Source organism: Zonotrichia leucophrys, chromosome Z (genome assembly GCF_028769735.1).
Source record: "Zonotrichia leucophrys gambelii isolate GWCS_2022_RI chromosome Z, RI_Zleu_2.0, whole genome shotgun sequence".
Classification (NCBI taxonomy): domain Eukaryota; kingdom Metazoa; phylum Chordata; class Aves; order Passeriformes; family Passerellidae; genus Zonotrichia; species Zonotrichia leucophrys.
In genome coordinates, this window is record NC_088200.1 from 24,665,074 (window position 1) to 24,680,284 (window position 15,211).

The 15,211-nt window shown below is 38.6% G+C and overlaps 1 protein-coding gene across 3 annotated transcripts in view; it reads right to left on the reverse strand.

Moving 5' to 3' along the window:
• Positions 1-389: 389 nt before the first annotated feature.
• APC (APC regulator of WNT signaling pathway) overlaps positions 390-15,211 on the reverse strand; it is a 97,464-nt gene continuing 82,642 nt past the window's right edge. For all 3 annotated transcript variants that reach the window (XM_064736715.1, XM_064736714.1, XM_064736713.1), the window contains 3 exons: positions 14,472-14,588; positions 13,620-13,834; positions 390-13,202 (listed from right to left, as the gene is read on the reverse strand). In XM_064736715.1, coding sequence (XP_064592785.1) covers positions 6,638-13,202; positions 13,620-13,834; positions 14,472-14,588 — 6,897 coding nt within the window. In that variant the 3' untranslated portion in view covers positions 390-6,637. The remainder of the gene's footprint in view (positions 13,203-13,619; positions 13,835-14,471; positions 14,589-15,211) is intronic.

Genomic DNA, 15,211 nt, shown 5'->3' on the forward strand with positions numbered 1-15,211 from the left:
ACTTGTAGTGAGTCTTTGCCATGCTTATGAGTCATAATGAAACAAGCCTTGTGAAACTTTGGTAAGTAATAGACGGATTATGGAATTATATTGTGTCAGAACTAGATTCTGTTTTGTGCATTTCCTTCTAAGGTAAAACATGGAAGAGAACAAAGAACTCTACAGGTGATCCAGGTTTTCAAGTTCTTTTTTCCACTTATTTATCTGAAATGCAGGTATCTTTAAAATGAAAATGCATGGGGGTTTTTTAGAGCATTTGTTCTGATATACTGAATTATTGAAGTGTCTTAAACAACGAATTCCTTTTAAAATGAAATCATATTTCCAACACAGTGGACAGACACCTAACTTTCAGTAGTAGCCAAGAACACAATTCCACTCTGACAAGGTGCAATCAGGAGGAAATTTTATGTAACACTGCAAGTAATAAATAAATTATGCATAGCAAGACTAAATTCAGAATAAGTATACTGTGAAACAAAATACATTAGAATAACTGAAGAAAGAATTAATTACAGAGTTAGGATATAAACAGTAATGCATCTCAGGCAGAAGCAAACAACAAAATTGAAGGAAAGATAATTGTGGGCCAAGTTTGTTCAAGAGAAACAACACTTACAGGTGGGCAAATTCATCTGATCTCACAGGATGACAGTTTACTTGCAGAGAACCAGCACAAGCTTTATTCATGTTAGAACCTACCAGAAAGGATGGCATTAGGTATACTGTGTTTGTATGTATGGCTTGAGCTCTGGACAGAAGTGCATTTTACTGAGGGAACTAGCTCCCTCTACACCTTCCTGACATTCTAATTACAATTCTACAGCCACTCAAGCAAAGGATATTTTCTCAAACAGCAAAATTAGAATAATTTCTTTAAGTCTTGAAGTGGCAGAAATTCACTAATACATAAGCCTGTAACTGTGTGGAAATTTCCTAAGAAAGGTAATTTGCAAAACTACTAGGGAGGTGTTCCCCAATCTTAGAGTAAGTACACAGCATATCTGGTAAACTGAAACTTGACAGCAGAAAATTCATCTTGGCATCACAAGTTAATTGACACCTGCATTAATTATGTTGTGAACTCTTAAAGCACCACACCACATTCCCTTGCACTTCCAATATGTAACCAAACACAACACACGTAAGCAGTTAACTTACCATTCTGACTAAAAACTCAATCTTAGCTACGTAACATTCTCTATAAACACAGTTACAGATACAAACTGTTATTCTGCATATAGGAAACTATGATGCAGGAATCTTATTTCTACATGTGATCTGAAATGAAAATAAAAGCGAGCATCTCTTCTGGTTAAATGTCAAAGTGCAAAGGAGATGGCTGTGGAACCAGAGAGTGAATACTCTAGGGTAATTTGGTATCAAAAAGGTCCTCAGAGTTTTAAACATGTGGAGAAAGTCATGCTTTACATTAACTGACACTTCACTTCTGATTCACAGCTTCATCCAAATCACACATCTCATCAAGAACAAAGCTGTTGCACAGGTGGATCTAACTTTGCAAGGCATTACAGTAGATGTAGGAAGTTATATTTAGGTGGAAGTCCATACGTGATTTTTAGTGATGCTCCTATGGCTGTTTGTACTATTTCATGAAAGCTAGATGGGACAAACATTTGGGAGGCATCTAGTAACTGTAGTAACTGTACAACTTCCTTGTATAAAGAGTCCACCTAAACATTTTCCAGGTCATCCCTACAATACTGACCTCATTAAGAACGGGAGATGTTATCTCTCTCTTCAAGCCTCTTCTGGGAAAGCAATAAATCTCTTCACTGGAAAGATTACTGATTTACTGCATGAAATTTAATATTGCAAATCTAAACCAAGTCTCCCAGAAGTTTACAAGTGGTAGACTTTTTTTTTTAAGGAGGGGGGGAATTTTGATGAAGAAATGTATTTTTCCACGTCCATATACTGATGTAATACTTCTGAAGTTAAGTTGTCAGAATTTCAGGATTGAGGATTTACCCGAATATAAGGTACTTAAATGCAAAGCACTAGAGGCCATTAGGCAAAAATTCAGTTAAAAAAACTCCAAAAAACCCAAACCAAAATAACCCAAAAAAACCCCAACTTCAATTTGCTTTTGTTGTGTCAAAATGGGTGAAGGTCTGAAACTTGGCACATAGGCTTAAAATTGCCTATAATGGCTCAATCCAATGACCTCCTATAAAGTAAACAATCCCAACCTCTTTCAATCAGCCCTAGCTGTTTTATTTACTTTTTTGCTGGCTCAGGTGGCTCTTGTCCAACTATGCACTGAGCAAATTCAGCATTTCCAAGCAGCACTAATTCTACTAACCCCATCAGGGAAGAAGGTAAGAGGTGAGCAAGTGAATGGTCATGTAAGAGCCAGGATTCATAGCCAGAAGCATGGAATGCAGAAGAAAACTTCTTTGAACAGCACATGCCATTTCTTCAGTTCTAGAAATAGTATGGATTGTTATCCTTAAGAAGAAAGCGGAAGCTAACACAGTTATCTTTGTTGGTAATATCAACTTCTGTTAAGGGGATCAAGGGGATGGAGCTTCATACAGCTATGAAGTACTTCATAGCTTCATACAGCTATGAAGTACTCCAAAGTAGACATCAAATAATTCAGTTTTCAGATTATCAGACAAGGGTTATGCAGTTTTGTGGTCTACTAGTATACTTCAAAATAATACCTCATTAATTTGTGCATAAGCTGTTCTCTTTCTGGTACAGCTTATGTAATTTACTGAGGAAGAAAGGAAAGTACATCCCTAAGACAACATGACTCACTCTGAAACTGTCCCTTTTATCTCCCTCCTCCTTTACCAAAGACAGTGCAGCTAACGTCCCAAAGCCATCAAAGGTATTTGTCTATGTTGAAGAATACTGCAGCTTACTGACATTTATTGCATAAACTATGCTTGTATTCTGCAGCCAAATCCTACTTGAAATAATACTCCAGTCTCATCCGGAAACCATGGCAAGGCTTTCAATTTTTAAGCTGTCATATCTGACAGAGCTGTATTATCTTTAATCTTTCAGGAGAAAATACTCTCAATAGAGAACTGCACATGAAAAATAGAAATAGATTAATTCCCCTTTAAAGACTGCAATATTTAGTCAGAAGAGCTTACACAGAAATTGAGCAGTAACCTTAACTGTGACACACTGCAAAAAACTAAAATGGAAGTACATTTTAAAAAATGAACTAATTACAAATTGTGGGGAGGTCAGATCTCTGCTTTTCACACCAAGAGGACAAAGCTAGAAGACAGTCTGAAATGAGCTTTATGAGTCATTTTTCAGTATAAACTGATTTTGAAGTATAAGTTTGGTATGCACTAGATACGATAAGCTAATTCAAGGACAAATAAAGGTCTGAGCATAAGTCACTAAAAATTCTACCAAAATTGGTAGAAAGAAAGGCAGTGCATCCCAGAACAGTAAATTGAGTCTTGGTTTCCTTAGCTCCTTGCTATTCTTTGTTTTGCCTTGACATAAATAATGTCCTCTTACCTGCTGTGGCAACTTCATACAAATAAAACCAAGGAACGAGAGGTTATCTTTAGCAGCATAAATCAAATCTGACTATTGTGATTCTGACATCATTAACAAAATCCAAGACCAAATATACTTATTGCAACCATTTTTTGTATCTTTGATTTTTATATTTCTGGGATCTGTTTTTTAGTTGAGCTTAAAGAATATAACTTTATATCCCCATCATAAATCAAACATCATGGATGTCTTTAAATATTCTGAAAGGCTCTTAGTGGATACTAAGTATTTTAGATAAAGAATCAGAGAAATGTATATCTGGAAGAGATTTTAAAAGATCACCCATCTCTGCACACAGGCAATATGAAATATACTACAGTCCATCCCTATGAGATGTTTCATAAACCTCTTCTTAAAACTTCTATAATGGAAATTTAACAACTCCCATGGGAAGCATATTTTAGTGTATCACTACCCTTATAGTTGGAAAGTTTCTCTAGCTTGTCTTTGCTACAAATATAGGTTTACTTAAGTGGATACTAAGAGAAACTTTCCAATTATAATGATCATGAAGTATCCCCAAGTCTATATCAAGAAGCCACTATAATTTTCAAAGACATTCTGGTGTTTGATACGCATACAGTTATTTATAGTTCACGTTCTTCTGATTAAAAAACTGATTTCAGTAGTTTTCAGTAACAGAACTGAAACCAGAATTTCTTTTCTGAGACTGAGTTCATCTTTAATTCTTTAATTGACAGGACAAATATGTAATGCCAGTATTAAACAACTATTCTGGATTATGTAATATATTTTTGTATTAGTTGTTAAAAGCCCAGCACAAAATAATTATAAAAAAGAAAAAAAATCAAAACATGTAGAACAAAAGTGGTCTTTCATTTAAAACTCAAGGATGGAGTTCCGTATTCTACTCCAGCAGGAAGTCCTGACTTTAAACACATGACATAATCTGTTTCTATCTCATCTTTAAAAGGACACTAAATATTCATTTTTATTAGAAGTTTAATGAAGATGCTTGTATGCAAAATATTTCAAATGCTAACACGAGGAGTGCTGCTTCTTAACAGGTTCATGAGAGGATACAGGAACATGGCATGTCTCTAAGAAAATCTGACAGGAAGCAAAGAACAAAAGAGCAAGTAAGAAAGATACCACTTCTGCCAAATAGGTGTTTTTGGTACTGGCTTCTATATAAATTGACTTCTGTCTGCTGATAGTGTCTTGATTGTGTTCCTAAAACAGTGCATGATTTATAATGGATTCAATTGATTCATTTCAGTATCAGAAGTACAAAAGCCACAGAAGTGATGCACACTGCAACTGTGTTAAAGCTACCATAAAGGTAAATTGCTCTATTTCAGGGCTTCCTGAAATCAGGGCATTCTGACATATCAGTTATTTAGAAAGCTACCTTTAGACAATCCAGTCAAGATACAACGAAACTGATACACCATTTCATTTCATGGTTTGTTTAAACATGCACAGAATGGTTAATGTTCTGTTCTCTCATGTTACTACTTTGAAGTAATCCTCATCTAAATTCAGACTATATTTATATTTTTTAAAGCACAAATCTATTTTTTTTTCAGCATTGTTCTAGCACAGTCTATATTTGCATCAAAAAGGCTCGAGGCAGCAAATGTCATGTTTTGCATAAAATTATTTTTCTACTATGGTAACAAATTTCTTGCTGCCATGGGATTCGTGTGATATTTTTCCCTTCATAATTTTTTTAAAAAATAAATTAAAAAAAAATCCCAAACCCATAGAGCGCAAATAGAAGCAAAATTTCATCTTATAGTCATTATTTCACATTCTACATTATATCCCCAATCAAAAATGTTTTGTTTTACAAATATTATTTGTATAGATACAATATTGTTTCAGGCTTGCAGTCGTGAGAACAATTATACTGCGTGGCTACTGGAAATACCCTGCCTTTAGCCTTGTTATGCACCTGAGATGTGTGAAACTGTTTCAATTACAAATATATTACAGAAGACCTAGGGCCTGATCCTGCAAATGTTAAAAGCATTTTACAACAGCCATTTGCCAGTGATAAGGAAGAACAGATATTGGAGGTGCAGGATTATCCCAAATCAGGCCTTAAGTGTTAAGTGCATACAACCACATTATATGGTGACATCTCAAAGTAAAATCCTGTATTTTTATGTAATGCAGAAGTAACACACACAACTTACATATAGTAATAATTTATTCTGAAATGTTCATTTTAGTCTCTGTTGAGACATCACCCACGTCTCATTAATAAAAGAGCAGCCATCTCACCTCAAATACCAGAATATACAACAAGTTACAGCATAGCAAAAAAATTCTACCTACTTTAAGATAAAATCTAATTCAGGTAAAATGATTTTGTTCAAGGTTTTACAGTTACACAGTTGTTTTTTGTTGGTTTTTTTTTCTTTTTCAGAGCACAAAGAAAGTGTAAATTGTTACACCATAACTATCTATGCACATTATGTGACCACAGAAATGTTAATCATTACTTCATAAAATGAACCATCAGTTCCATTCATGCAGAAAAGCAGGCTAGGAAAGCTTGTTCAGCGGAAACCATATTACTGTGAATTTCACAGCCACATGATTAATTATTGGGTTAGATGAACTCACAAATACTAAACATGAGTATATTTTTTTTTGCATAAATAATACCAATTCTTCCCTGATGTAGTTTAGTTGGTCTGTAATCTAGAAATTATTGGTAAAGCAATATGACTGCATCGTTTCTATTGTGCTATTCTATGATTTCAATGACAAGCAATATTCAAAGGATAATGGGATGAGATGCATGTTAAACATGGGAATACATGTTAAACATACTGTACAAATACACTTGCTTTAGCAATTTTATTCCAAACTGTCAATCAGGTATTCCTGCAAAATATCACCAGTGGAGACAAAGTATACTATCAAATATGGCTTCCAGAACAAGGACCATCTAACAGGAATCAAAGCTATTTACAACAAATAAAAACAAAACAAACAAACAAACAAACAAACAAAAATCAATCCCCATTTTTTTTTTGTTTCATTTGAAACAAAGTTTCTAAGTAGCTGCTGTATATAATACATCAGGTTTTTTTTTTTTTTGTTGCACTTAAACAGAAGTTACCAGGTAAGAGCCAGAGTGACGTTTAGGGCTTTGTGTTCCACTGGAGTCAGTGTTTTCAGACTTGGTGTCACGTTTCTTGGTGCTGTTATTCACCGGGGTTGGTATCTGTGAGGGCCGAGCAGAGCTATTGTCCACGCTGCTCTTCCTGCGACTTGGGTTGTAGTTGAAAGGAGTCACCCTTGCTGCCACAGCACCGATGGGGGAGCTGTGCTTGCTTGAGCTACTGGAACTGAATGGAGTACGCTCGCTAACAGTACTTTCGTTAATTTCTGGTGCAGGAACGGGATTATTCTGCAGAGGCTTTGTTTCAGTGCCTTTCTTGTCTGGACTGTCTATCTGAAAGAAAGAGTTCAGACGGTTTTCTAAGCCAACGGTACGAACAGGACCACCTCCATTCCCTGGGGTTTGCTTCTCTTGAATCTCTTTAGGATCTTTACCATTCATACCCCCTTTTTCTGAAATACTGTCAATAACAGGGGGAGTATTTCCAGTTGGGGACCTTCCAGATCGAGGGTTGTTAATTGGGCAGTCCTCTATCCTCACCCACACATCCTCTGTCTTAGAGACAGCTGGAGCCATCTGATAGATGAGGGTTTTGGAATCAGAGCCATTTGCGGCACCTGAAGAAGAATGCTGAGTATCATTCATTATCTGAGGAATTTCATTTTCTTTAATTTTTCTCCAAGTACCTTTTGCTGGTGCTTGGCTTTCTTTACTTTGCTTGTGTCCAGGGAGAGAACCTCCATGCTGCTTTTCATCTTCACTTTTTGCCTTTTCACTGGATTCTGAAGAAGCTGACAGAATTGAGGAGGAACTTCCAGTTCTCCGCCAAGTGCTTACACGAGGAAGTGATGAGGAATGCTTACTGTGCTCACGCTTCCACGTTCCTGATCTGTTGATCAGCAGCCTGGATGGACTCTCAGAATGGGAACGAGCTATGTCATGACGCTTTGCTGGTCTCCCATCATATTCTATAGTAGGGCTCTGATTAGGGGCTAATTTTCGCCAACCACTACTCTGGGCAGGTGAATGAGTGGATAAGGACATATCAGGAAGAGAAGGACTTAAAACTGGGGTCTGTAGTTGGGACCTTGTGGGAGAATCTGGCCTGGACGGCGACAGAGATTCAAATGAAGCTGACTCTTCTAATTTCCGTCTCAGAGTAGGGCTCGGAGCCTCTTTAATGAAAGTTGACTGACGAACGAGAACAGGTCTCTCAGATCTGTCAGATTCACTTCCACTAGACTTTGTGGATGGCATTCTGGATAGGTCAGTCTTTTTGTTTGATCCACCAGTACTGAGAGTTTGGTTTAACCCCTTTGAAGCAGATTCACTTCGTGGAATGCTACTGGTACTCTTAGGTAAGGCAGTTTGCTTTGCAAGGTTTTGCTGGCTCATCTGCCTGCCTGGTGGTGTGTACGACATTCTACCTGAACTTGAGGATTTAGTTGAAGCTGTGCTAGGAGATGATGTTCTTGGCAACTGTGACAGTTTGTTGGGAGGACTGATACCATTTCTTCCTGGAGAAATGGAGCTTCGTCCAGGAGATTGCAGAGGCCTACTTAATGGCTGCTGTTGAGGTCTAGAAGGAGTGGAGTCTCTAGATCCTGATCTAGAAGGTCCTTTACTTGATCCACTCTGGTTCAACCCTGATGGCTGCCTAGTCACAGGAGCTGGCTCAGGTTTCACTGATGATTTGGCTCCTCTTGGAGAACTAGTCAAACTTTGGCCTTCACTGGGACTCTTGGAGTTCATGTTTTTGAGTGGAGGTCCTTTTTTGGAAACAGGACTAGTACTTGAAGAACTATTTCGAACCCCTGGAATATGGATCATTGTTCTACCACGTGAAATTGAAGGCACACTTGTCTGTTGTGGTTGCTTCAAACTTGAAACTTCTGAATTAGAGCGTGCTTTTCCTGTGATCATACTTTTATACACTTTCTTCCCTCCTTTGATTCCCCTACTTTCTGATTCTACTTTTTTAGACTCCAGTGTACTCTTCTCTCCTGGCTTAATAATTCTTGGACCTTTATTACTAGTGAAAGGTTTTTCTTCTTGGTCTGGGGTAAGATGAAATGGTGACCCTAGAGAAATACCAGATTTTAATGAAAGGATAGAGTCAGAGTCTGATGAAGCTTGTCTAGACAGTGATGCGGCAGCCGCAGCTTGATGCAAGCTACTAACTATAGAATTTGCACCTTCTTGTATAGCTTTCCAGTCAAAGTTTTCTGAATCAGGTGAAAAACCATGTTCTGAATCTGGCCTCTGTATCTCTCTTAAATCCAGTGTTAAATCTTCTGCTAGTATACCACCTGTGTTTCTGGAATTATTTTTTTCACCATCACTCTTCATTCTTGAGGGCTTTTTCTTTTTAGGCATAGCAGAACTAATGCATTCCTGCAGAAGATCATCTTCTGAGTCAATGCTAAGAGAACTCAGAGAGCTGTTTCTAGAGAAGCACACAGGAGTATCTTCAACATGAAATGATTTAGGTGCATAACCAGAAGTCTGTGGTCTGTTGGATTCCACCTGTGGCTCGGACGCCTCAGGACGTTTTGGAGGTTCCCCTTCTTTGTTGTTATTGTTTTCTTGATCAATATCACTGAGGGAGCTAAGAGATGAATTGCGAGAAAAACAAACAGGTGTGTTTTCAATAGCAAAATTCTGCATTTTTTCATCTGTAGCTGCTCCTCTGTCTGGAATATCTTTAGTTGACTGAGAGAAAGTTTTTGTCTGGCTTCTGCCCGTTGGATGTTTTTGACAAACTTGTGTCCTGTTACTTGGCTGCTGATTTGAAGACTGTTCTGCATTAGAGCACTCTTTACTTTCAGTTTCCTTTCCTTCTTTTCCTTTTCTTAATTCTGCCTTCTCCCTTGAAAGGTCTACGTCATCATCATCAAAATCTAATGAACTCAGGGAATCATTCCGTGAAAAACAGTAAGGAGTTCCCTCAATAGGCGTATAATGATGAGGGGAATCAAATGCAAAGCTTCCTCTTGCACGCTCTTCATTATTTGGCAATTTGTCATGAATCTCTCTTGAATTGTTTTTAAGGTTCTGTTTCTTTGCATCTCTGTTCTCTGGATAGCCTCTTTCATTACTAGCATTGCTTTTGGGTTCCGTGCTTTTTCGCACACGTGCTCTGTATTCATTGTTTTGAGAAACAGGCTTTACTGGTGATGATGGCTTCTTTTTCTCACCTTCTGGCTGGTTTTTATTACTTGGAGATGAAGATGCTTGTTGAATTTGATCCATTATCTTCTTCACTCTGAAAGGTTTGTGACTTTTTCCTTTTGGCATAGCTGAGTTAATGCACTCAGCCAGAATATCACCCTCTTCTGTTTTGTCATCATCCAGACCAAGGGGAGTCACAACTGAGCTTTTTGCTCTCTGAGAATCATCAGTACATCTGCCTTCTGTAGGAATGGTGTCCCGCTTTTCAAACTCCCCTGACTCTGCTCCCACACCCACATTATCTGCATTGGCCAGCTCACTTGGGGGGGATTCTATTGTCAGGTCACTTAGAGATGTAGCTGTTGAAAAATTTATTGGTGTACCCTCAACACAATATACCCGTGGCATATCATCTCCTGGTGTAAAAGTCACGTGCTTTTGTGACTGCAGTCTGCTTTGTGAAGGCAAAAGTTTGTAAACTGGCAACTGGCTGGGCTTTCTGGCTACAGGAGGAGGTATTTTTGGAGCAGACGCTTGAGAAGGCTTTTTGGCTTTACGTGAAGACTTTGTTGGCATTGCAGAAATAATACACGCTTCCAGTATTTCAATATCATCATCAGAATCATCCAGAATGTCTTTTTCTGCTTCAGCTGGCTTCTCTGGTTTCTTCTCCTGGTTATCCTTAGTATCATCTGACTCTTCAGGTTCTGCTTCATTTCCATGCTCGTTTTCATGAACTGGAGGCATAATTCTTAACTCTGCATCCTTCTGTATAAATGGCTCATCAAGGCTCAGAGCACTCAGGCTAGAAGAGCAAGAAAACCCATCTGGTGTGCTTTCTGTGGCAAAATGTAATAGTGTATCAGCATCTGGCAGTACCTGAACTCTTTGAACAGCTGCATTTACAGCTGCCTGTCTAGGACCAGGCTCTCTTTTCTCTGTAGTGGTTGCTTTTCCTTTAGGTACTTCTCTTTTGACTTGAACTCCTTGAGCAGGCGGTGGTGTTTTACTTCTGCTTGGAGGCATTGTTTGTCCAGGGCTGTCTGGAAGGTCACTGGGACTTATAATACCACTTACTATTCCACTGCAAGGCTCACTTTGAACTGAACTAGCAATTGAACGGCTTTCAAAACTATCCAGGGAACTTACAGAAGTACATCTGCTGAACATGAGTGGTGTTTCCTGTACATAATGTTCTGGTGGGCTTTTAGGAGTTTGGGCACCACTCTTTGAGGGAGATTTGGCACCTGAAGAAAATTCAACAGCCTTATGTCTAGAGGAATCAGAAGGAGACAAGCTAGAAGTCTGAAGTCTAGTGGATTTTGTTCTGATGTGTTGTGCTGTTGCTGTGATTTCACTTGCTGCACTTTCTGTAGGTAGAGCCCCACTGTTCTCCTTCAGTTCTGCAATCTGCATTGTGTTATTGGCATCTGTACCACGTGCAGATTGATCACGTCCTATTTCATCTTCAGCTGATGACAAGGATGACAAAGAGCTACACCTTGAAAAACATATTGGGGTATCTTCCACACAGTAAGTTTGTATAGTTTCCTGATTAATAGAGGGAGTCTTACACGAGGCGTTCTTCTGTGCATGACCACTTCTGCTCTGTGCAGAGCTTGGGTGAAGCTGGTTCTGCCTCTTTGAACCAGCTGAGGGGGCTGATGTGCTCCCGCTGCTTGGGGCAATATGGTCAGTTTTATTGAGTTGCACTGAAGAAGTCTTTGGAAAAGTAAAAGATGGCTTCTGGGAAGGTGCTGGAACTTCTGTTGAATATTTTAAACTATAATCAATAGGCTGATCAACATGATGTTCCTCTTCATTGTACTTTATGCTGTAATTAGTTGGTCTGTCTTCCTCTTCATGTTGTTCCTCCTCAGAATAACGTTCACTATAGTTGGTTGGCTTATCATCATCATAATCATCAACCTGGCACAAGGACTGGTTTACTTTTTGATTCATTCCAAGAGTTGGGCCTACTCTGTTCTGATCTGAGCCACTGGATCCTCTTGATCTAAAGGAAGAAACACACTCCTGCTGTCCAAAAGGTGTCTGATATTTCATGTGTTTATCCTCTCCACTTTCAGTATACACAGGGTAGGCTGCATTTTGGTTCCTTGACTGTCTTTGCTCGTTTTGTTTCATTTCATCATCTATTGTATGCTTAGGCCTTGCCCATCTTTCATTCTGGGAGGGACTTTGCCTTCCAGAATTTAACTGCTCATCTGAATATTTAAGACTATAATTAATAGGAGTGTCTAATTCTCCATCATTGTCATCCATGTGATTTGCACTATGAATCTTGTGTGCCAAGTCAGCTGGATACTGGCCATAACTACAGAATTTGCTTTCATCATCTTCGGAGTAAGACTCAATGGAAGGTTTCATTTGGCCTCTTTTACCATAGCCATCACTGCTGCTGACACTATTTAAACTATCATTTGAAGCTCTTTTGTATTCCATTTTTGTATAAGGCACAGGACATGTCCTGTTTGAGTTCTCGGATTTTGGAAAGTATGTATTTGAGTGAGTATGGGCAGAGGCTGATCTCCTCTGGGCATTTCTCTCTTCTGTCAAACAGTGTATTTCAGAAGTGGAACCAGAACTTCTGTCTTCCTGTGGAATGTGCATGCTTGTTACTTCTTCCATAACTTTGGCAATCTGAGCTGCAGTAGTAGAAATCTGCATTCCTATTCTCTTAGAGGAACTCCCAGTACTCTCTGCAGCTTGATGATAGGTATTTAAACCTACTGTTCGATCCCTTTCAACACTCCTGTCTTTCTCAGACCGAGAATTTTCTGTGTTTCCTCTACTGGAGGAGGAGGAGGCAGGCAATACTGTAGTATTTACGGTATATGGTGAGAGCACAGTCATATTGCCAGCATTAAAGCTCTCTGACCTGCACACCCCATCGTCGTGGCGGCTGGCATCCAGCACATACTCACTATATATATTTTGCTTATGTCTCTGCTTATTGCGGTGAGATGCTTTTGGGCTTAAGTTATCAATGTTGTCAAAAGTCTCTGATAAATGCTGAGCATCTAATTCTGCTTCTAGTGCTTTTTGCTTTCTGACATGGAGGGATGGGAGGCTTGATCCTGGAGACATGATGTTGGCATCTTTGTACTTTGCTGGCCTGTTTGCCATGAGGTTCCGTAGAGCAGCAGCACTACCCATGGCTATCATTTTGTGTTTAGAGTGAATCAGGTTTTTCAGCATGCTCACGGCTCCCATGTCCCACAGCGCCTCCTGATCCTTTGCATTTCGAGCAGAGAGATTCCACAGGGTCCCACATGCGTTACTAACTATTGTCAAACTGTGTGACTTCAAGTGTTGTAACAAGGTTTGTAAGCAGCTGTTCTCTCGCAAGATTTGCCTGGGGTTGAGTAATTGAAAACAAACATCCGTAAGTGGCATTTCAAAATGATAAGAGACAAAGCAAAACAGAAACCTATTCTTCTAGAAATTAGCTTTGCCCTTACAAAGGATAATTAAGAATTCTCCGGTGCAAATAACTTGTATTTCCACTAGCTTTTATCTGAATGCTAACAAAATCCTATTACAAATATGAACAGTTAGCTTTCAGTACAGTTCATCATTAGCAAGCAGCAGCTCTTAATCTGTTCGCACATTCCTGTTATGTAAGTGAAATACCCACTTCATCAAATGTACTAGAAATTAACTGTTTTTAATTACTATACTTAACACATGCATTCATATTAAGGCTTGGTCATAGAAACTATCTAATAAATATACATGTGGAACTACTAAAAATTGTCAGAAGTGTACCCACCTATGGTCCTCATTAGTAGCAATTAGGCTAGAAACATTTCTTAGTATTCCTCCTCCACTTTCTATGATGGCTAAAGTGTTTGTTTGGCTCCGGTATGTCAGTGTGCCAACCAGAAATGCAAGAGCACCATCAACAGCACATATGTCAGCTTTGTTCCCGGTGCAGTGAGCTGACAAATTCCATAAGGCACTCAGAACGCTTTTCAGGGTGGATTCCTAGGAAAACAGCAACATGACAGGAGAAGTTTTCAGCTATTGACCTTAAGCTCTCAGAAACCCATTAAGTTAGCTTCAAGGAGCTGTGTACACTCCAATTCTGCTTTCTGGGGTGGTAAGGTGCAGGCAGCAGTGCACATGTATTTTGTTTACTTTGCTCCTTCCTTCAGCCATGGATTTGATACTGCCTGCCTCAGAGGTATCAGAAATATGTGTTTCAATACTTGTTTGCTGCTACAATGATAGAAGGGCTTGAAGACCACTTGGCAGCAGTCTCTGGGATGGAATATACTCTCATCTACACACCAAAGAAGTCCTAGTAATTAACTGAAAAGAGCTTTTATTAAATGACAAAATTATAAAAAAGACTATTTTAACAGCACAGCTCATGAAACTGAAAAGCAAAAGCAGTCAACCCTCATAAATAATATCAGATCAACACTAGTTTTGAGGTGACATTGCTCCATTGTGGTCTGCTGCTATGTTAAATCAAACTCTTCTTCCAGAAAAATTACCTGAGCCACATCAACTGTTTCAGCAACTGCTGTTATTAAAAATGGTCAATGGTCATATTAGTGTTTTGTGTGAAAAAAATGCAATCTCTCAAAAATTCAATTTAATAACTTATAGAAGATACCTTTTTAACTTCTAAAGCACATTCCATCAGTGCTTTCACACTTCCAACTTCTCTTAGAGTCTTTTTACTGTTTACATCTGCTCGCCAGGACAAGTTCCTCAATACACTTGCAATGACCTGCAAAATGAGAAAGAAAAGTAACATATTTCAAGATAGGAATGTTTTTAGCAGGTTATCAGACTTTCCTCCTGGACTTATCAAATGCTATGTTAATTAACAGTGGTCACGTTCAATTACTGAACTAATATTTGCTAACATCTGCTTTTTGTTGTATTGTCTGCTAGACTGGTCTAACGTTTCAGCATCAAGTTTGATCAAAGCTACTGGCTTTTGTGTGTTGGTACTTAAAACAGAGATTGGAAGTCAGGTTCCCTGCTTCTCTATTCTTATGTCTGTTTAGAGTTATATCATCTCAAAGGAGAGATTTATATAATATTTTTTTCACTTTTTTCACTTAGAACAATACCACTTGCCTGTCTCTCATATGGTATGATTATTTTGATGTTTATAAAGCTCTTTAAAGTATTTTTAAAATACATTCTGCCTTTTACAAGCAGAATAGCTATCTCCAGAAGATGTCCTGGTACTTGGCAGCAGTTAGACTGAGATAGGTTGTCACTGTAGTGGGCAGTCATTACACATTAAACTCCATCCATTCATGAGCAGCTGTAAGCATGCATATCCTCATGAAATTAATTTGATAGAAAACTTTTGCTTATGGGTGTTCTCATTGTCACAGA